Source organism: Aspergillus caelatus (assembly GCF_009193585.1).
Source record: "Aspergillus caelatus strain CBS 763.97 unplaced genomic scaffold BDV27scaffold_218, whole genome shotgun sequence".
NCBI classification, from domain to species: domain Eukaryota; kingdom Fungi; phylum Ascomycota; class Eurotiomycetes; order Eurotiales; family Aspergillaceae; genus Aspergillus; species Aspergillus caelatus.
The window spans coordinates 1-20114 of NW_022475481.1; the positions used below are offsets into that span (position 1 = coordinate 1).

The 20114-nt window shown below is 48.2% G+C and overlaps 10 protein-coding genes across 10 annotated transcripts; 4 read left to right on the forward strand and 6 right to left on the reverse strand.

Moving 5' to 3' along the window:
• Positions 1 to 1256: 1256 nt before the first annotated feature.
• BDV27DRAFT_161780 (putative short-chain dehydrogenase) lies at positions 1257 to 2387 on the reverse strand (the record flags this gene model as incomplete). The annotated part of the gene is made up of 8 exons (XM_032073277.1): positions 1257 to 1271; positions 1328 to 1466; positions 1524 to 1597; positions 1653 to 1701; positions 1759 to 1917; positions 1977 to 1990; positions 2042 to 2125; positions 2190 to 2387. 8 exons carry the CDS (start codon positions 2385 to 2387, stop codon positions 1257 to 1259), a joined length of 732 nt encoding a protein of 243 aa, XP_031923379.1.
• A 675-nt stretch (positions 2388 to 3062) lies between these two features.
• On the forward strand, positions 3063 to 3872 carry BDV27DRAFT_167911 (SDR family NAD(P)-dependent oxidoreductase; the record flags this gene model as incomplete). Its single annotated transcript, XM_032074627.1, has 1 exon — positions 3063 to 3872. One exon carries the CDS (start codon positions 3063 to 3065, stop codon positions 3870 to 3872), a length of 810 nt encoding a protein of 269 aa, XP_031923380.1.
• Positions 3873 to 4312: 440 nt separating this feature from the next.
• Positions 4313 to 4788, forward strand: BDV27DRAFT_161782 (Dabb family protein; the record flags this gene model as incomplete). The annotated part of the gene is made up of 3 exons (XM_032073278.1): positions 4313 to 4331; positions 4384 to 4612; positions 4674 to 4788. The coding sequence occupies 3 exons, from the start codon at positions 4313 to 4315 to the stop codon at positions 4786 to 4788; spliced, it is 363 nt and encodes a 120-aa protein (XP_031923381.1).
• Positions 4789 to 5178: 390 nt separating this feature from the next.
• ilv3C (putative dihydroxy-acid dehydratase) lies at positions 5179 to 7120 on the forward strand (the record flags this gene model as incomplete). Its single annotated transcript, XM_032074628.1, has 3 exons — positions 5179 to 5592; positions 5646 to 5857; positions 5912 to 7120. Coding segments are annotated over 3 exons (1817 nt in total), but the record flags the coding sequence as incomplete, so codon positions are not given.
• A 91-nt stretch (positions 7121 to 7211) lies between these two features.
• BDV27DRAFT_134734 (uncharacterized protein) lies at positions 7212 to 8993 on the reverse strand. Its single transcript, XM_032068357.1, has one exon. It carries the CDS (start codon positions 8784 to 8786, stop codon positions 7533 to 7535), a length of 1254 nt encoding a protein of 417 aa, XP_031923383.1. The 5' UTR covers positions 8787 to 8993; the 3' UTR covers positions 7212 to 7532.
• Positions 8994 to 9355: 362 nt separating this feature from the next.
• BDV27DRAFT_42265 (arylamine N-acetyltransferase family protein) lies at positions 9356 to 10509 on the reverse strand. The gene is made up of 2 exons (XM_032076594.1): positions 10098 to 10509; positions 9356 to 10043 (listed from the first exon to the last, which is right to left on the reverse strand). Exons 1-2 carry the CDS (start codon positions 10490 to 10492, stop codon positions 9476 to 9478), a joined length of 963 nt encoding a protein of 320 aa, XP_031923384.1. The 5' UTR covers positions 10493 to 10509; the 3' UTR covers positions 9356 to 9475.
• A 403-nt stretch (positions 10510 to 10912) lies between these two features.
• On the reverse strand, positions 10913 to 11982 carry BDV27DRAFT_148808 (Alpha/Beta hydrolase protein; the record flags this gene model as incomplete). The annotated part of the gene is made up of 2 exons (XM_032070966.1): positions 10913 to 11622; positions 11796 to 11982. The coding sequence occupies 2 exons, from the start codon at positions 11980 to 11982 to the stop codon at positions 10913 to 10915; spliced, it is 897 nt and encodes a 298-aa protein (XP_031923385.1).
• Positions 11983 to 13228: 1246 nt separating this feature from the next.
• BDV27DRAFT_134738 (uncharacterized protein) lies at positions 13229 to 13848 on the reverse strand. Its single transcript, XM_032068358.1, has one exon. It carries the CDS (start codon positions 13792 to 13794, stop codon positions 13591 to 13593), a length of 204 nt encoding a protein of 67 aa, XP_031923386.1. The 5' UTR covers positions 13795 to 13848; the 3' UTR covers positions 13229 to 13590.
• A 2064-nt stretch (positions 13849 to 15912) lies between these two features.
• On the forward strand, positions 15913 to 17077 carry BDV27DRAFT_134741 (uncharacterized protein). The gene has a single exon (XM_032068359.1). It carries the CDS (start codon positions 16001 to 16003, stop codon positions 16940 to 16942), a length of 942 nt encoding a protein of 313 aa, XP_031923387.1. The 5' UTR covers positions 15913 to 16000; the 3' UTR covers positions 16943 to 17077.
• A 1342-nt stretch (positions 17078 to 18419) lies between these two features.
• On the reverse strand, positions 18420 to 19739 carry BDV27DRAFT_167916 (uncharacterized protein; the record flags this gene model as incomplete). The annotated part of the gene is made up of 1 exon (XM_032074629.1): positions 18420 to 19739. The coding sequence occupies exon 1, from the start codon at positions 19590 to 19592 to the stop codon at positions 18420 to 18422; it is 1173 nt and encodes a 390-aa protein (XP_031923388.1). The 5' UTR covers positions 19593 to 19739.
• Positions 19740 to 20114: the final 375 nt, after the last annotated feature.

Genomic DNA, 20114 nt, shown 5'->3' on the forward strand with positions numbered 1-20114 from the left:
GAGTTGTGATGGTTTGAAGTTGAAGTCAAAAAGTCGGTGTATATAGAAATCCGTGCGGCAGGTGGGGACGTGCGTCAGGTGATCAAGTACGGTAAGTGATTCTGCTTCGACAAACACGCTTTACATCCTGCGGCTAGTCATTGAGAACTGGGCTGTCTTGAGCAGTGAGGCAGGAGATCAGTATGACTTACAAGTGAGCTCTTTGCGAACTGTGATACTCTCTGCGGTAGCTGAAGCGGCTGAGTGGGGTCTGCATTGTGTCAAACTATGGGGGCCTTCTATTCAAGTCCAGAAGCTCATCGAGCAGACAGGAGTTCCTCACCACTTAGAAGACCGTGGTGAGGACGGAATTTGTAGTTTGCGTTGGTATGGAGGGGGGAGCGGCCAAGAAGACGAGATTGAATGGGTTGGGAATGAGAAATATGGATGGTGTTGACGAAATACTTTCCTTTTTCTTTTGTTCTGCTATATATATCTACTGACTGAACAGACACCCAAGGTCTCCAAACAAAACACATCTCTTCGTAAAGCACCCCCATCTCTTCAAGCTCCATTGTGATTGATCCTTCCGCTTTAAACCCCAACCTCTCGTACAATGGCCATCCGTTCTTAGTACTCTCAAGTGCAACCAGCATGCCGTCCTTCTTGGCCTGTTCAATCCCCCACTTCACCAGCATAGATGCCGTGCCGCGCCGTTCGTGTTCCGGATTCGTGGCTATGTAGCTTAGGTCTAAACCCCATGAATATTGGGGACTAAACATAGTATGGCAGGGAGAACAAGGGGTGTGAGACATACTATAACAGAGACTTGACCCAACTAACCTGCTGGCCGCTGCCTCGAACCTTCTCGTCCAATCCTCGAGGATATCGAACCTCGTCCCAGCAGGCCACTGCCACGGCGCCTCGACATAGCCTCTAGCCAGAAATCCGTCGATTAGACGTCTCCATTTCGCAAAGCTTACCACTACGCGCACCGGATCTTGCCCAACTTCAGAGCTGGTGCAGGCTTTTTGATTCCTTTTTCCCCTCTTCGGGCATGTGTTACTTCGGTTATTGTGGCCAAACACGACGCAGTTGCCTTCCATATTGTATTGGCTACACACGAGTCTAAGAAGGTCACTTGGCTGAACACTATGATGGTGCTAAGACTACGATAAGGAGACCTGGTGAATTTATTCATTTGATGTGCCCCGCATATAAGCTCCACTTGCTTCAATAAGCCTACTACATGCAGTATCCCAGTACGGACCTCGGAATCACCAGGGATATTCCTGTAAAATCTCAACATCAATCAGTACTAACCCCAAAGTCCACGATGGAGACTCACCTTGTTCTCCCAAGTCCAAAAAGTCCCGCTTTGGTCAATACCTTTGCTCCGGATCACGTCCATCATTCTAATCACTGATTCTTCCGGAGATATCTGCCCGCCGTCAAGGTCCCAGCTGGTTTCAATCATGCCCATATCTCTATCGTGCGATTAAAACATACACTACGGTAAACTAGCGGACAGGAAGAGAACTCACGTCGCGACTTCGCCAGGATGCAAGGCCAGAATGACCGTATGTCGTTGCTTGCGCCTCAATTCTTCGGCCAGGTGCTACTCACGGTCAGCATTAAACTCTGCCCGTAGCTGATGGGGAGGGAATTCGTACACGTAAAGCTTGATTAAGAGCGGCTTTCGACGCAGCATATGCTGCAAATCTGCTCACATACGTCTATCAGCATAGGTGTCTTTGCTTCCCCTTGCAATATTCTTACCCATCTTCAAAGGCGAGAAAACGCTGTGTGGAGCCGGAGTCACTAGACATAAATGCAATCGTGTCTATGGAGACATCAGAAAGCTTCAGAAGCTTCTGAGCGACGATAATCGGCCCCACAGCATTAGTCAGGAGGTGCTGAGCAAAATGGTCGAAGGTCCTGATCGGCGGAAAATGTCAGTGAACGTTTTGCATGATTCGGGTTGCTAGTATACGTACATATCCAAAGCCCTCTGGAGAATGTTAGTAGTCAGTTATATAGCTCTGGGGGTGGACGAGATTACATTCGGATATTCCAGAATGCCAGCATTGATCACCGCATAGTGAATCTTCTTCACACCAGACTGGACGAATTGGTCGATGAAGCTCTAGGCCTGAAATCAGCATATCCGCATTGCCTGCTGGGTGTAACGTAGGACTAAGTATACATACAGTAATGCCCTGACTGCTAGACACGTCGCATGTTAAGAGGGTCACTCGATCAGGCGCATCTCGGGCAATGGCGTCTAAAGCACTCCCAGAGCCGCGAGCAGTGGCGACAACCCGATGGCCGCTCGCTAGAATTAGACGCACAAATTCAAGGCCAATTCCGCGAGATGCCCCCACGATGAGCCAGGTTTTGGTGTCCATGTTGCGTGGTTTGATTCACGTTTAAGAGTTAGGAGAAGAGTGGGCGGCTATCATCCTCTAACTCTCGTCTAATATTTCGCTCGATATTAGTCACACTTATACAATGATTGGTCCCCCATGTTGATCCATAAGAGGCCAGAGAGCTCTCGCATTTGACGACCGCATATGTCATGAAACACATTAGTACACATGATGCTGTACCAAGGGGATTGAGGTGTGAAACACTGTAAGTCGAGTTCCATAATATGATAGAAATGGGCATAGTATCTAGTATTGCTTCAGATAGTGCAAAGCGGCGCTGTTCCGACCGAAGCGGATATGTCCCAGTCCTCTTCCTGAGCAGGTTTCCTTTACCCTGAGTGTAACTTAACATGAAAGGTGAGACAAGGCTTATGTCTGAGCTCATATCCGTGGTGAAGAAGACAAGAACATGATCCACTAACCATAATTGACTGTCTTTCAAGATCCACCATGGGCTTAGAGGTCGGCGGAAGTTCCGCTCCGTGGAACGGAGTGGACCCGCGAGAACATGAATATATATCTCCGATAGTAAAGATCAAGACCAGTATTAAACTTATACGATTCCATGGGCATTCATATATTACTTCTCTTTATTAGGATCTACCACATTGAATTGTTCTCGTTTTCCCGTTACATTTTACAACGATACCAGACATGCTCAGGCTCGACGGAAAGATTGCCCTCATTACTGGGCTGGGCCAAACCACTGAAGATGGATGGGGAATTGGAGCCGCGATTGCAATGAAACTGTCTCAACAGGGCGCAGTGATCTACGGTGGCAATCGCACGTTGGCCTCGGCTGAACGAACGAAAGCGCGGATCGAAAGAGAGGGAGGCGTGTGTGATGTTCAGGAAACCGACGTTACCAATTCGGCATCCGTGAAGGCTCTGGTAGACGGCTGCATGCAACGACATGGCCGGATTGATATCCTGGTCAATAATGTGGGCAAGTCCGAGCCTGGATGTCCTGCGAATATGACCGAAGAAGTCTGGGATCAACAAGTCGATTTGAATCTGAAAAGCATCTACTTGACCTGTCACTATGTCCTACCCATCATGGAAACGCAAGAGACGGGCGGCTCGGTTGTCAACGTTTCCAGCATTGCAGGACTACGATATATCGGAAAGCCTCAAGTGGCTTACTCGGCTACAAAGGCTGCGATCATGCAATTCACCAAGGCCACAGCCGTGATCTATGCGGCAAAGAATGTTCGATTGAACACGGTAGTGCCCGGGTTGATCTACACGCCATATATTCAAGCGCTCGCCAAACGATATGCTCCAGGAGGCAACGAGGAGGAGTATATGAAGATGCGTGATGCACAGGTTCCTATGGGACGGATGGGAGACGCTTGGGATGTGGCCAACGCCTCTCTTTTCCTTGTCTCTAATGAGGCACGGTATATAACCGGACAGGAGCTTGTGGTGGATGGTGGAATCACATCATCTACAGGGAGAACGTAACCGGCCGAAAACACCTAGTGCGCCACATATAGATTGTGAACTTGCAATTGATATTGATTTGTTTCTGGAATATTCCGATCAGCGTAAATAATATGACCGACGATATGTTAGGCCATGCTTGTTTCTCTGTCCGTGGCGAGACTTCTACATAGGTGGCCTACTTATGGCCTACTCGGTAGTAGTAAGCTAGTTGACCATAGCGCGAAAGGTAAACACTCAGTACCATACATAGCGAAGGGTGTCTATTCTATTCTATCTAAAGACCATGAACTGTGGAGTGGGTCTGCGGAGAGCATCCGCTCGGATCAGAAGCGTCGGCCGGCATCCGAAGCGTGTTCATGCTAAAGCATTTATAACACCTCGTATCAGTAGCTAAACAGACCGAACAACTCGATTTCATTCCTAAAACCTAGAGAAACTAGTTATCAACTTTCACAAAAATGACCCTGGTTCACATTGGTGAGTGGTGCTCTGATTATTTCGGTCCACGTCCCTAACTTGCGTCCCGCAGTTCTTTTCAAATTCCGCTCCGATGTCAGCGAAGAGCATAAGAAGACATTTGTTACCGAATTGAAAAAGTTGAAACATCTGTCTTGTGTGAAAGCTGGACGCCTGCTAGTTGGAGGCCCCAGTGTCACAGATCCCATTGAACGTAGCAAGGGGTTCCAGATCGCTCTGGTGAGCTATCACGAGAATCGGGAAGCGCTGGCGGAATATCAGGCGAGTGATGAGCACCACCGGTATGTAGCAATTCATGGTACTGCTTAGAAACCGACGTTCAGAAGCTGACATCAATCGCAGGGTAACCTCTACCTACATGTTCCCTTTCAAGGAAGATTTGGTCCGTTTTGATTTTGAAGTTGATGAAGAAGATGAATATATGTGCCAGTTTCCATTAGGTAGCCTAGGAATGTAAACACTTGGTCTAATGTGATTTGTGCTGTGTAATACATTTCATATTAAATTGGTATCAATGCACATAATAAGTTAATAACTGTAGCGAAGGTGAGGATGGAGACTGAGGAGCACGAAGACCACCCGCCACTTTCTACATTTTTGGTTTATTCGCCGCCAACCGCTGTATCCCGCTGTTGAAGGTATCAAGGGATATTGTTTACACTGAGGAGAGCTAAGGCCTTAGGAAGTTGTGGCTGGGGAATCGACAGAATATCGGATCACTTCCGTGTTTGCTACTGCGGGGAACATCCGATAGAACCGTCGGCCCGAGCACGTTATTAAATGCTGAATGATGCATGTCGAGATACACCAAAAGTTAAGAATAATTATCTCTCTACACGAAGAACTACGATGGAAGGGCACGACACAGTGAATGAAGATTATAATCTTCAGCAGCCAGTTGCCTCCACCACTGGTTTGCGACAAGGCCTGACCTCCTATGGAGATGCCCACTTTTCCCTCTTCTTGCGCAAGGTGTTTATCAAGGCCTTGGGATATTCAGAAGATGCCCTCTCGCGTCCAATCATTGGCATCATCAATACTGGCTCCGGGTTCAATCCTTGTCATGGAAACACGCCGCAGTTAATCGAAGCAGCCAAGCGAGGCATCCATCTCAATGGTGGCATAGCCATTGATTTCCCCACCATCAGTTTGCACGAATCATTTTCGCATCCGACGAGCATGTTTCTGCGGAATTTAATGAGTATGGATACTGAGGAGATGATTCGGGCGCAGCCCGTTGATGCGTGCATTATGATCGGAGGTGGGAACCACGCGGATTACCCATCTAAATCCAATGATGTTGACATCAGATAGGTTGTGACAAGACAGTTCCAGCCCAGATTATGGGAGGTATCTCAGCCAACAAGCCTGTCCTGCCTCTTCTGACTGGGCCTATGATGCCAGGAAGTCATAGGGGACAGCGGATTGGTGCATGCACCGATTGCAGAAACAATTGGGCATCATACCGTGCCGGAACCATTGACATGGAAGAGATTGCGGCTATTAATGAAGAGCTGGCACCAACGGTTCGTCTTCATCGACCAATCACTCATGTACGAAACTGACCTTTCGTGGAATAGATTGGCACCTGCGGTGTGATGGGTACCGCGAGCACTATGGCTTGCATCACGGCGGCATTAGGCTTGATTCCCCTACACGGCGCTTCTGCCCCTGCTGTGTCTGCGGCGAGGTTGCGAATCGCGGAGCAAACAGGTGCCAATGCTGTTGCTGCAGCGGAAAGTCGAAGATCACCGCAGACAATTCTGTCCTCCGATTCGTTCTACAACGCCGCAGTTGTACTCCAAGCGATCGGTGGTTCCACTAATGCCATGGTTCACTTGATGGCCATAATCAACCGCCACCCCGACATTAGTGGGTCTATAACTCTCCAAACATTAGATGAGGTCGGTCGTAGCACCCCGCTTCTGGTCGATCTGAAACCAAGCGGCGATAATTATATGACCGATTTTCACAACGCTGGCGGGATGCTGTGCCTTCTGCATCGTCTACGACCGCTCCTCCGTCTTTCAGCAAAGACTATCACAGGCGAGACCCTTGGTGAAGTATTGGATCGCAGCCCTTTCCGAGACTTCGAGTACTCTCGGAATATTATCCGTACATTGTTCAATCCTTTGCACCCTTCCTCGTCCTTGGTGGTTGTTGAGGGCAACATCGCACCTCATGGGGCCGTGATCAAAGCCTCCGCATCTAAAAACAAACGTCTTCTCCGTCATACCGGACCTGCCGTCGTTTTCGAGAACCCTCGGGATCTTTCTTTACGGCTGGATAGTCCTGACCTTGACGTGACAGCCGACTCGGTATTGGTGCTGAAAGGCATCGGTCCAATCGGGAACCCTGGGATGCCTGAGGCGGGAATGATTCCCATCCCACGCAAGCTAGCTGCTCAAGGGGTGACAGATATGCTTCGGATTTCAGACGGCCGGATGTCAGGCACAGCGGGAGGGACGATTGTTCTACATGTCTCGCCCGAATCTGCTGTTCCAGACTCACCCTTTGGTGTTATTGAGACCGGCGATATGATCGTGTGCGATGTTGAAAATCGCGTTATTCGGTTGGAGATATCCGATGAAGAGCTGCAAGAAAGGATTGCGAAGCGCCGGCGATTAACCTCTGAAGACAAGTCTTCGACCTGGAATGTGAGGCAATCTAGGCGAGGATATCGGGGTCTCTACGAGCGGGAGGTGAACCAGGCACATGAAGGTGCAGATTTCAACTTCCTGACGGCAAAAGGGCCTAATCGCCAACCGTGAATTTAAGCATATGCCTCCTATTCTAATATCTGTGATGATTACATCTCAAGGATTAGCCTTGATTGAAATTAGTATCTAGACGAGGTAGAAATCATATGTCGCACTATTGTTTCTTCTGACATAAGGACCGTCGTATGTAGGTGCTGCTGAGGCCAACAATGTAGCGCAACCTGTTCGCTGCGACATACCAATGCAGTAAACGTTTTAGCGCGTACTTATGTAAGTATCATACTACTAAAATAAACGAAAGACCACTTGAATTGTCGCAGGAGCTTTCTTGGCCCTAGCGCATTCTAAGAGTTCTGCCCTGAACTAGACGACAATCTAGGAATTTCGGTTTGTCTTACATCATAGGTCTTTCACAGAAGCATTTGCCGGTCGATGATGGAAATACCAGCCATGGAACTGACTGAATCCGAACTACTCTATCCTACTGAACCCTTTCGCAAACTCCAATGAAGGACGATATCACTCCCCCGAGGAATAACCGGCCGGAGATAGGATCATGTACCACCGTTGTTGTAGTTGGTAAAACCCTAGCTTCACTGTCCTCGACGACCTTGACAACTTCGTACGTATCTCCCGGTGCGTGGCCGTTCTCTTTCTTACGGATCATGAGCACGGTTGACGGTGCCGAGGTATCATAAGGGTCAAGGAATGCCTTCCTCAACTGAAGGGCATCTGGGAACGCCCCGGCGAATATGTTTCCCTCCGGATCGACAGACAAGTTATCGACGCCCATGGCCAGCGGAACCCCATCGATTTGGACGAGCCGGTTATCCTCTGTGAGTACGTTCACCCCGACGGTTCCTTTGGCGGAATGTGCGACGTAGATGTGGCCCGATGAAGGGTCTTTCGCGATACCATTGGGTAAATAGCAGTTCTCCGTAGTGGCGAAGTGGCACTTTGCAGAATCCGTCCGGCAGTAAGCAATACTGCCATCACCGAAGAGAAAGTTCAGGTCTCGGAGAGCGCCGACCTTGGTGCTGTGGTCGTTGGTGACCAGGAAGTCCCCCTTCTCATCGTCGATTACCACCAGATTGTTCGGCGCGACGATTGCGTCGCTGACAATTGTCTTGACGTGCTGTAAATGGTTACTCTTAGGGCCGCTGCCGAGGTCCAAATCGTAGACCTCGATGGTTGAATTTGCCCCCACTTTAGTCGCGTCCAGCAGAGGCTTCCCCGTGACCGTGTCCAGGGGAGGTCGGTGATTGATCAGCCAGAATCGCAGCCGGCGACCGTTGTCAATCCTCCTAGCGTCGAACCCATGCAAGTGTAACTGCTGGTCTTTTGCTCCGCTACGGAAGCCCAGTGCTTGTACCCCGTATAGCCCGTCGGAGCCCGGCTGGTCGATGTCCAGCACAGTAATGTGATCGGAGCTGCCGCTTGCTGCCAGCCCTGCAAGGTCGTAGAGGTTCCCACCGGGGCTCCAAGCCTTTCGAGCGGCTATATTGGAGCAGGCCGCATAGAGCTTGCGACTACTGGAATCGAGCCAGAGGTCCTCGCAGCTCTCCAACAGCGGGTGTTGGATGCGCTGACAGCGATAACCGGGGAAGTCTTCCAGGGGCTGAATCACTCGACCGATTCCCAGCATGAGAACGACTGCATCGTGTAGGTAAACCTTGTAGAGCCCAATGGTGATGGCTAGAATGAGAACCACGAAGGCTCGAGCTGAGCCTGCCATGGTCGATAACGATTCCCGGTATCGATGGGGGGTTGTATTTAACTGGACCGGGTAAGTTGCCTTAGATAGGATGTGGGCCGTACCCCAAACAGCTCCTGGCACAAATTGAGAATTTGGGTAGGCAAAAGACGTTATGATCAAGTTGTATATACTATAAAGTCCAATGTATCCAGGAGGAGGGAAGCTTAAATCAGTGCTTGATGGAGTTGATGACGGCCCCCGTGACTGTCATCAGACCCAACAAATGCCTCATGTCCGTGCCAATAATGATAACACAGTAGCATTCAAAGCTCCACACCTCCACCTTAACATACGACACAACCAATCGGAGCATTTAGTCCGTCAAATACGAAACCTAAGGAATTAGCATCCCTGCAGGTGGTGGGCAAACGGCAGACGGGATAATTTTAGCACCAGAAAGGCTTGCTACAGCTTCCGATCACAATATCATATGTATAGTATGACGGTATACCCAGAAAGCCCGTCTGCGCCCAACGATATATCTGTCCATGATTGACCAACGTGAAAGATACATGTATCTGAGATCACGACTCTTGTTGAGTGTGGGTATAGACTCGAAGCATTGGCATCTGACGCTCAGCACCTTTGTAATCTAGCATAATAGGGTAATTATCTTCCTTTACCAAGCAAATCGCATTGCAGTCATAAATACACACCCAAAGGGCTTTTTAACTCAAATCAAGGCAAATCGAAAACCATTTCCGAAGAGCCTTCATTCGAGCAACTTCAGTATCCAGCGATTCTATCACTCTGGTCCTCCCTCCCATATTTACTTTCACTTCGTTGTTGACTAGCATGATCTTCCCTGCGATATCCACTTCGTCCGCTTCGGTCGGGGTTCCAGCAAGGGGGTCTTGATTCTGGGGAATCTCCCTTTCTTCACCTCCTCTAATAAACTTCACTGCAACAATGGAATCCCTCTTGAGAAATTCCCAGGCTGCAAATCGATTGATCACCTCAAAGTCCTCCTGGAAAAACTCCAGATCGGGATAACAGTAGAATGAGTTCCATTCCTTGTCAACACCGTTGCGGTACTGGTAAATCCAATGCTTCTGCTGTCGCTGTGATTCCCTGGAGATATTGTCGTACAGCAAGCGCACCTCTTGGGTCCCGAGGTTCTGGATTGCTGCTCCAGAAATCAGGGGAATCGGACTAGTTGGTCCATCCCCACCAAATCCAACATCGAGATGATATCTGACTCCAGAGGGGAGTTGTACGATATTGGCCATGTGGACCCTAACAATAGTCAGTAAACCAAAATGATGGCTGCTCTGCTTTTTAAATGCCTACCATCCTCCATAATCACCCTGCGGTACCCCATTTACCCGGTCGCGATTTCTTGCTCCTATCGTGTACACATCGAACCCCAGGCCACGCAACATGTGGTGAAAAAAGATGTTTACCTCCAGACAATAGCCTCCACGGCCAGTAGGACCGATTTTCCCAGTTCCCATCATCTTGGAATAGAGAGTGTCCGGGTGGATGTCTGGCTGATGTGTAGTGGAATAATGGACGGATAAATTCTCAAAGGGAAATCGTGTGATTTGACATCGGAAGAGGACGGTGAGCGCTGCTTCATCTTTTGGGAAGAGATGAGGCGTTACTACGGAGGCATGGTACTTCGATGGGAGGGAGAGGTACGATAGGTACTTCTTTACCTGAAGCGCTGAGTAGGCGGAGCTCATTTTGAATAGCGATTGATAATATTCAAGCCTAGAGAATAGCTATAATCGAATGATTAGTTTTTACGCTACTTACGTTGGGGGTTCATATACAGCGGGATAGAGTTTGTGAGTCACTCTTAGGAATGTCGAAGGGCGCTAACGACTAGAAGAATATGGTCTTGCTCAAATATCTCTTTGTTGTAGATTTTTGTTCTTCGATAGCTGTCTCCGCTCTATACTCCTGCATGCACAATGTCACATTAAATATTGGACTTTCCTTGCCTACACCTCTTCATGTGATCGGGTGAGCCCTCGGTCTCCAGGCAATACAGCAGAGATCACCGGTCAGTAGATGTACTTGGCCTTCCACCCAGGACCTATCAACTATATTAATCGAGTATCCCCTAGGCACAAGAAGAAGTGAAGGTTAAACATAAAACCTTATTTAACAGCATCAAACACCTCCGTAACAAACTCAAAAGCTCTGTCATAGGCCTCCACTGACCCCTTCGCGGGACCCGGCGGCATTCCAGAACTAAAGTCTACCAAGCCATGCGGTCCATTCTCTACAAGCAGTAATTCTGTCTTGACCCCAACCTGCTTTAACTGCTCATGGTGATGCTTGCTCTCCTGGTCAGGAACGACTTCATCAGCTGTTCCATGCACGAACACAGATGGAGGGTAGTTTTCCGTGACAAATAACTGGAGGAAGGCCGGTTTTAAGTCCTCGGGAATCGCCGTAGCTCGCTGTGCATACTCCAGCTTATTCAACTCTGCACCTAATCCAGGCCGGCCAATGGATCCGTCGAGGAACGTGCCATCCAATTCCCACCGGACAGTAAGAGCGAAGCGGTTAGACATGATGCCACTTTCGGGCGTATCATCACTCACAACCGTCTTGTCTGCAAGCAGCTTTGGGACCTTATTGAGATCAACGAACTTGGCAATGGAGGTCGGCGGCCGGCCCGTGGTCCAGTGATCCAAAAGCCAGTCGCCCGCGCTTCCATAGCCTGTTAGAAGAACTGCTGGTTTGGGGGTAGCGTACACACACGCCGCACGGGCGGAATAGGCCCCGGCGGAGAAGCCAGTCACTGCTATCCGACTTGTGTCTAGTGAGATGGCTTCTGGGAGCGCCTGTTGGAAGCCTTCTCCTGCGAGAAACCTGAATAGAGCTTTTGCATCCTCAATCTGATCGAAGGCGGTGCATGGGTGGCACAGTCGGTAATCAGCTGAGATGAAGATATAGCCTTTCTCTTGGCAGCGATCTGTCGCGTTTTCGTGTTAGTCTTGCGAAGTTCTTCCTGTCGCACGCAAATCAACGAACCATATAACCAGTGTTGGAAACCTATACTCCGCCGCGAACCAGCTGTCATTCCACCGCCGTGGTAATAGATTACCGCTGGCAAACATCCTTCTTCTACAGCGGGCAAGTAGTAGTCTAGCTTAATGTCGTGTCCGTCGACAGTTGAGTACACTAATGTCCTGCCTCCAGCAGGGAGACTTGGCAGCATGATGGACTAGGACCGACTGAGCTGATATTGTGTTTGTTTGACCAAGTATGTTGGGGGCACAACGAAGGTTCTTGGATGCGAACGAGTTGATATCACAAGACAGAGGCAGTTGAGGTGGATCAATGCTGGCATTCAGTCTTCGACTTTCAGAGGGGTAGCCTAATCCGGCAGAAGTTATTACCGCTTTCTTTCCCCACCAGTTCTTGATGTCGGAGATTATCATCTTCAACCCAAGACCAAATGTACAGCAACATTGAACCATTATGCAATGTGTCTGGGCCTGGGAGATGTTAAAGAATTTCCATTAAAGGTCTCCTTGAACATCTATATGTGATAGGTGCTGCCATCGCCCCCACCATCGTTAATCTCACCTTGGTCTATGAGCAATATATATCTTGCGATGTGTGAAGCCACATGGTGAGGTCCTCATAACCTCACGATTTGTTCTGTCGCGCGTCCACCGGTACATTGAGGGATCTTATTATTAGCAGAACTATAAGATCAGACCCCTTCGGTGTTAGCATGGTAAACGCTGATAATCATAATCGGATAACACAGGTAGTATTTACTATCTATACTCGATAGACCTGGTCTTTCCCCCTTCGGCAGGTTGCTTCGTGTAATATACTTGCATTGTGTTGGACGCCGCGGTCGTACCAGTAGTTTACGTGCCACCTAACCAAGATAGCTAACTGGTTGCAAGACCCTTTGGACAAAGCCCCTCACACCACTTCAGCCGGATCTGAACTGATTGCTGAGTTGTTCTCAGCCCCACTGAAACGATATTAGTACTTCGTACACAGCACAGACCGCCAAGTATGTACACACTACTCCTAGCTCCCAAAGTGCCCCGCACTAGCACTAAGATCGGAACGGAAAAAAGGTTGATTTAAATCGATGGTAGCAAAGAAGAACACGTCAGTATGTCGATCCACTTGGACCCGAGCTGAAATAGCTTCGGATCGACAGAGTATACATGTAGCCAACGTTACCAGCCAGCCAGAAATATATTAGACACGGCGCTGAGAGTTGATGTTAGGATATTGAGTTCGTGCTAGATTCCAGCCTCTCTCTTCAATCAAACTACATGATAACAATACGAACTCAACGTAATGATTATGGTATATCACTTGTAGGAAATGCTCTATCGGAGCTATATTCAATTGTTCACCGCGGGCTAGGGTAAGCTAACTTGACCAGGCCAAGGGTCTATTTTGCATTCATATATACAAGTGGCAATGGGTGAGTACAGCCGCCCAACCAAGCGTCTGTTTCTTCATCCAAACTTCTTATTGTCGTAAAGGTTGTATAAGCCCATGCACCCCGAGTCTCCAACCATTAACTTGGACACCGTACCGTTGAAGCAATTAATGCCCGGTGTTGCTGGCCCAGACGGCCTCGCCTCTGTAAAGAACGAGGTTACCATCATTCTGCACAGCAAGGATAACAGGGCCTGAGCTTGGCGCAGTATTGCTGTGCCAGAGGGCGTGGTCGTTGTGATCGCTAGATAGCATTATACAAGTTAATCAACGAGAGCTGTATAATCCAACTCATTATATCTCGACAAAGGTAGATAGAATTGGGGCACAATAGGAAAAGATAGACTCACTACAGAACAAGATTTCCATCTTCTTGCATATGAAGACCCTTAACATCGTCCCTCTGCTCGGCTGTATTCTGCCATACACATTCCTGGTTCACGTAAAGCGCGATCTTGCCATCATGCTGCATTTTGAACTCAGTTTGACCATTCTCACTCCAGAGGCTCTGGCCGACATTGAGCCATTCGCCGTTACCAAGAGTGTTGGGCATATTGACAAAAGATCTAGGGAGACGGAGATGAGGTGTGATGGAATGTGGGAAGAGGCGATGAGATTGATATGCTTAAGAGACTGGAATATTGAGCGAGCCATGGTAGGGGGATAATGGGGTTTATATATTTCTATTAGACATTCTTCTTTTACCGACTCTTCTGCCGAACTCAACGCCATACACATGATGTTTTGTTGTTCTTGCAGGGCGGACGATGATCAATGGTCCTATATTCAGCTCTTCACTCCCTATTCAGCTCGCCCCTCTCTAACCAGCGAAGATGGCATCCTATTGGATTCGGCCTTTTTCAGCTCGGTCACAGTTGTGGGGCTACGAGAGGCGGAGCTGAGCAGTGCGTCAATCTCTACAACGATGTCAATCATCTTTCACAGCGTCGTACGGAGTATTTCAAGGTAGGGGTTGCAGTGGAACTACTGCCGCATACCATACGGTGATCAGGGTTTTCGGCTATGTCGATCGCAATCTAGCAATCTACGCGGCATTTCCTATGTCTTGCACTGAGTTGGCGTCCAAGGTGTGTTATCAAGTCTCAATGTATCCTTCCGTTATAAAGTATATTTTATAGTATGCGTATGGGATCATAACCAGTAGGTACTAGATTTATAGCTACCATAGGACTTTGATACAGAGTTCCTTACTGGTAGGTATATACCCACCGCCCTGCCCTAATTTAATCAGACCCGTAGGGAGATCGAACACTAAAGAACCGCCCTTTAAAAGGGCGGTGAGAGACCTGGTTTATTGGATACGCAGCAATAGGAGTGGATCCCAGAGTATGGACAAGGCAGATATGCATGTGCTGAGCGCTCTGTGCGCAGGCTCGCAGCACACGAGCGTTCTAGTGCAATATAAGCAATATTCGATCTGTCAGAGAATGGATGGAAGCGTATGACATACTGCCTGAGGGTTACAAGTCATCATCGGCAAACTCACGTCATGGAGGAACCTTTTCGGCGTTAGTTCTAGTCTTCTGTCTCTTTGGCCAGTAGGTTACTTACGTTTACCAGCCGATCTGAATGCAACCAGAGCCAGACATTCCGGTTATACTGTGTAGAATAACAGTTAAGGACATGGTAGCAACTAAGTCACTACCCCTACACTACCCGGCAGCGGATACAGCTGGTTCCTCGCTCTGGCCAAACGGTATACCTTCGGAGCGTTGTAGACCAACGGCTACGAGGTGTATATACTAGGGAGATCAAAGATGGTCATGGTTGCAGAGGAGAATGCATTGGGATCGAAACAGGACAAATCACCTCTGCACGATCGAAATCTATGTAGGGTGATGGGCAAACGGCGGGGTAATTTAAATCGTTGCCTGAGGCAGCTGACGTTTCATACACATAAATCATTTTAGTAAGCTTATCAGGGGCCACCTCGGGATCACTGTAATGTAAGGATAATTTAATAAACGGACTTGGCAAAACATAATGGAAGTAGAAGCAGGGTGTCTTGAATAGTAGATATCTCTAACAGCAACCTCCTGGTTGTTCATTTATGGCTCAGCAACATCCGCCATCTGGGCTGCACTCAGCCCACTGTTTATAATCATATTTTCAGCTAGCGCTATGTTTGATAAAGCTAGGTTAGACACCATATTGTGATAGTAGCAATACAAGCGCGATCAACAAATCTTCTAATAAGAGGGTGTAGGGTATCGACGGTAGATACTTTAGCCCAGTAGATAAAAGATACCACCAACAGTTAGCTGTATATGTATGGGTGTCTAAAGGATAACGGATTCAGATTAACCTATTCGGGCCTGATTATAGTGGTCTTATGGGTCCGGCTGTATGGCTATGTTCGTAAGTGTTTTTAAATATTATACTAATATATATGCTTGCCTATTATTAGAAACCCTATGGGTAAAGATTGAGAGGGTCTATTGGCTGTAGTTCCTTATATCGGGGTTTTGCACTATTGATTGATGATGATTAAGCCCTTTCCTTTGTGCTAAAGTTAACTGAAGAATCAGCACTACAGGCCATGTTTGAGCAGTCAGCTATATTATACGTAGTATATGTGGGTTCTGATGGCAAAATAGAAAGGTTATGAGGCTCAGCCTCCCGGGTGCTGGGTAAGCAACAAGGCTGAATGAGTCACCCAACTTATATGAACATCCTGATCTGCCATTATGTAGATAACCACGCCATTAACAAACGCCTCAAAAACATAATCGTACAGAATGCATATTCCAAAATACTTCCTCCAAGCTCGCCCTCCTCCTAACGCGACCATCAAGAAGCTCGACTTCACTAAAACCACGCCTCCCATCCCTGCTTACAAGAACCATTTCGCCGCTCTAATCGACAACATCCTCACCCCAGCCGAATGCAGCCAGCTCCTGCACCTCGCCGAACAATCTATAAGACCCGAAAACACCACTCATATCAACCCAGGGGAAACTCCTTGGGACCGCGCCCTGTTGAACGTCGGCAACGGGAAAGAAATTAAAGCACCCGGCTTCCGCAACTGCGGACGTATCATATATGACTCGCCAGATATTGCAGATAGGCTACTCAACCGACTGCTACCATTTTTGCGAGAGTGCGATATTGTGCAGATTTCCAACCAGCCTCTCGTGACGGGGGCTGGTCCCGCCACTCGCGGTGAGACCTTCAAGCTGACACGATTGAATGAGAAACTGCGGTTTTTGAAATATACGGGTGGGGAGTATTTCCGTCCGCATACTGATGGGTGTTATGTTACTCCGGATGAGCGAGAGAGATCACTCTTTACAGTGCATTTGTATTTGAATGGTGAGGGAGACCAGGATGAAGGTGAGCTCCAGAGGGCGATCACGAGACGGGAACGGATGGATGCTCGTGGTAGTGATGGCAATTCCGATTGTGAAGTGGTATTCGGAGATGAAGATGCGGATGAGGCTATGGAGTCTGAGGAAGAGGAGGAAAACCTTGAGGATGCAAAAGAGCAAATCCTCCTCGGAGGTGCGACCTCATTCAGACTTGAGTCTTTCGCTGGGGAGCGAGTGGTGAGAGTGTTTCCAAAGGCAGGCTCGGTGCTGGTCTTTCAACAGAGAGGGCTCTGCCATGCTGGAGATGATGTATTTCGGGGAGTGAAGTATACCATGCGGACCGATGTGATGTATGAGAAGGTCCAGAGTTGAAGTCGAGGAGACGAGTTATGGTATTGCCTTGACAACTGTAGCTGAGAATTGTGTATTGTTGAGAACTGTTACATATAATGCGGGGGAAAAGTTAATTCCTTCCCTGAGTAGAAAGGATATATTTTGTAACTGAAATTGTTCTTATGATTCACCTACTTATACTAGGGACGCGGGCATGTACAGCTTTGCTTGATGGGCTGCGATGTCCGAGGTCCGCGGCTCCAAATCGCCAATGAACGCTGGATTTTGCCTCAAGAGGATGTATGGTACATTCGGACCGGGGAAAGTAGTCTATTTTGCTTACCATAACGCTTGTCTTATACCCTAACTGCGGTCAACAGGAAGGGACTGAAGGGGACTCTCCAGGCATCCTTTGGAACCGACTCTAACAAACAGCACAGATACATAACTAGGCTCAAAGTACGACTCGTGAAGTGGTTAACAATGTAAGATAGATCTTTCATCGTCCTTTCCTGGCGAAACACGAACATTTCCTATTTTTATTTCTCGCTCCGGCTCATGTACCGCGGTTCTAAGCCACGAATGACGGGCTATATGCACACCAAGGTACCGTCAGTATGGCGGCCCTTTGCACCAATTGTTCACTGCTTCTAGAATACCGTCTAATACACCTGACATACTTGATGTCTCCCTGGTAAAGACTAGGTACAACATCTGTGTTCGCTCGCTTCAGCTAATGTTGGATGAGGAAGGGGAAAACCCGATTCAATTCGGCTCACAGCGTAAATAGTAGAGGCTGAATAATACAACTATCTTATTACAGTGCATCTGCATCATGAACCTGAAAGAGATCCTTGTCGTCAACCGACAACGACAGGATAAGCGCAATGATGTCTGCACACTCGCGCTCTACACAAAATAGGCGTACCATGGTCGCAGAATGACAAAACTGGTAGGAGTCTTTGTTTCAGCTTAGGTACAAGGAGAATATTACTAATTACACATATCGTGATGATTTGTAGAGTGTGAAGTACCATTGTTCTATAATAAGCGTATTGCAAGGTCGATCCGGGATGATGGGAGGCCTTACGGCGACCATCTCGTATACTCCACTGCCACGCAAATTCTAATTGGTATCTGTCACTTAGAACCATAAAATGCATATGTACATGCTTTCGGCTCTTCTCATTTGGCATTAGCACACGGCCACATCGGTCCCATAATTGAGGCTGAACGATCCACCAGTAGTGTTTTGGTAGACATCTCTCGTTTACGTCAGGGCACTGTTGGTTTGCAAGACCAAGGGCCTTTGCGCAATTCCCTCATTAGTTCCAATACATATGAGCAGGTCTGATATAGCGCAATTTACTAGGCACCGTAGGGCTCAATGCGAGTCTTAATATTTCGGTGGATAATATTGTACGGAATCATATACATAAATAAAGCAAAGAAGGACACAAATATGGATGAGAGTTATGTCAGGGGAGACCATTTGGACCTGAATCCTGTTCATCTGCTAAAAGTCATTCCCCTGCTGAAGCGACTCTAGAACCTTTTCTCTTGTTGTTTGCAATGAGCCAATATAGGTCCCCAAGATCAACTCTTCGGGCCGATGAGCCATGCCTTGGGCATGCCGGGTCAGGATGTCCAGAATCGAACCGATTTTGTCAAGCTCCGACGAAAGAACCTGGGCAATAATCTTCGAACGTAACTCACTATCCAGGAGGTATCGACCAATAGCCATCGGGGTATCGTAGCTAGACAGACTAAAGCTCAATGGCGACTCATCTTGCAGTGTATCATGTTGTTGGGTCAGGAGTGTTTGGTAGGATTCCAAAACTTGCTGAATGATAAGCACCAGCAACAGAGCGACGCGCATCCCTTGAGCACAGGGGCAGCCTAGGATCCCCTTCACTGTGTCCATCGCCGTACGACCATTGTCAAGGGTCGTATCCAACGATTGTATATGATTCACTGGGGGTGTGTTCGATCGCATACAGGGTATCCGCGGATCACGCACCGTCTGCAAGACGGCGGCCGCGCGTGTAAGGCAGTCTCCAACATCCCCGATATCGGTAGTAGATTCTGCCATAATCGCGCCCCACGATTGGTTGTAATGTAAATTCAATGGGCATTCGTTTGGCATCTCATTTGTTCGTAATCGTGCCATGTGTGGTATAACAGGAAGAGACATGTCAGCTTGCTCAGGGCTGTGAATGATTGGTGCCACCGTTCCATCGAGACTTGGGTAAGATTCAAGGTGAGTTTCAGATCGTGTAGTTGACTCGGGACCTGTGGAAGGCAGGGTATGGAAAATGCTGAAGGGCGACGCATAATTAGATGACTGATAAGGATCATATGGTGACATGTCATCGTCGGCTGTGCTGGGGGCTCGACTATCTCGAGAGCTTCCCCCCCTTGGTGGATTTTGCGCCATCGCCTGCTGCTTTCGCCGAGTATCTTGCATGGTAGAGCTAGTAGGCCTCACAATAGAAGATGCGCAGTGGTGCCAGGCTTTGCCAATACGACGGGATTCACTATAGTTGCAGCTAATACCGCTCTTGATGCACCGTACACAATGCGGCTGGCCACGGTCGCATTTGACTTTCGACAGGGCGCAGAAATCACAGCTCGCCCTTAGTTTGACTGGCTTTCCCGATCGATGGCTCGGTGTTCTTGTGGTATTCATCGTCAGATAGTAGGTTGATAGGCTGTCTTGGTCGATTTCGAGTATGTCTGACTGATTTCAATTTCAAGGTGGACAGTTACATTTAAACATAAACAGTCGAGCCATAAGTGAAGGAAGGCGAGCATAAGGGTAATATGAGCACGATCTACCAGTTAATGGATTGCGTTAGGGTGTCCCAGCTCAATAACCTCATTCTTCCCATTATGTGTTGGTTATCAGTCCGGATGTAAGTCAAGGTACAGGGCTGAATCATCCATGGATCCTCCAAGGGTCCCAATCCTGTACCAACCACGGAAGCCCCTTCCATGATCTGCTTAGGGATTCATACCAAGTTTCAGTCCAAAAATACCCTTCCATGCTTGCTGCATCTGCCGTTGGATGGTGAATAGGTTCAGGCCTGCTTTTCATAGGTGCACGAGGCAGTGTACCTGCAATATTATCTTCATGGCCCCTGATAAAGCCAGTGGCAAATAAATATTGCCCTTGGATTGACATACTCTGCAAACACGTCCTCAGTTCTGG

Coding starts and splice junctions, on each gene's coding strand:
- BDV27DRAFT_134734 (XM_032068357.1), bottom strand. CDS start 8,786: ATGGCAGGCTCAGCTCGAGCCTTCGTGGTTCTCATTCTAGCCATCACC.
- BDV27DRAFT_42265 (XM_032076594.1), bottom strand. CDS start 10,492: ATGAGCTCCGCCTACTCAGCGCTTCAGGTAAAGAAGTACCTATCGTAC. Junction 10,044..10,097: donor CAGGGTGATTATGGAGGATG/GTAGGCATTTAA, acceptor GACTATTGTTAG/GGTCCACATGGCCAATATCG.
- BDV27DRAFT_134738 (XM_032068358.1), bottom strand. CDS start 13,794: ATGCCCAACACTCTTGGTAACGGCGAATGGCTCAATGTCGGCCAGAGC.
- BDV27DRAFT_134741 (XM_032068359.1), top strand. CDS start 16,001: ATGCATATTCCAAAATACTTCCTCCAAGCTCGCCCTCCTCCTAACGCG.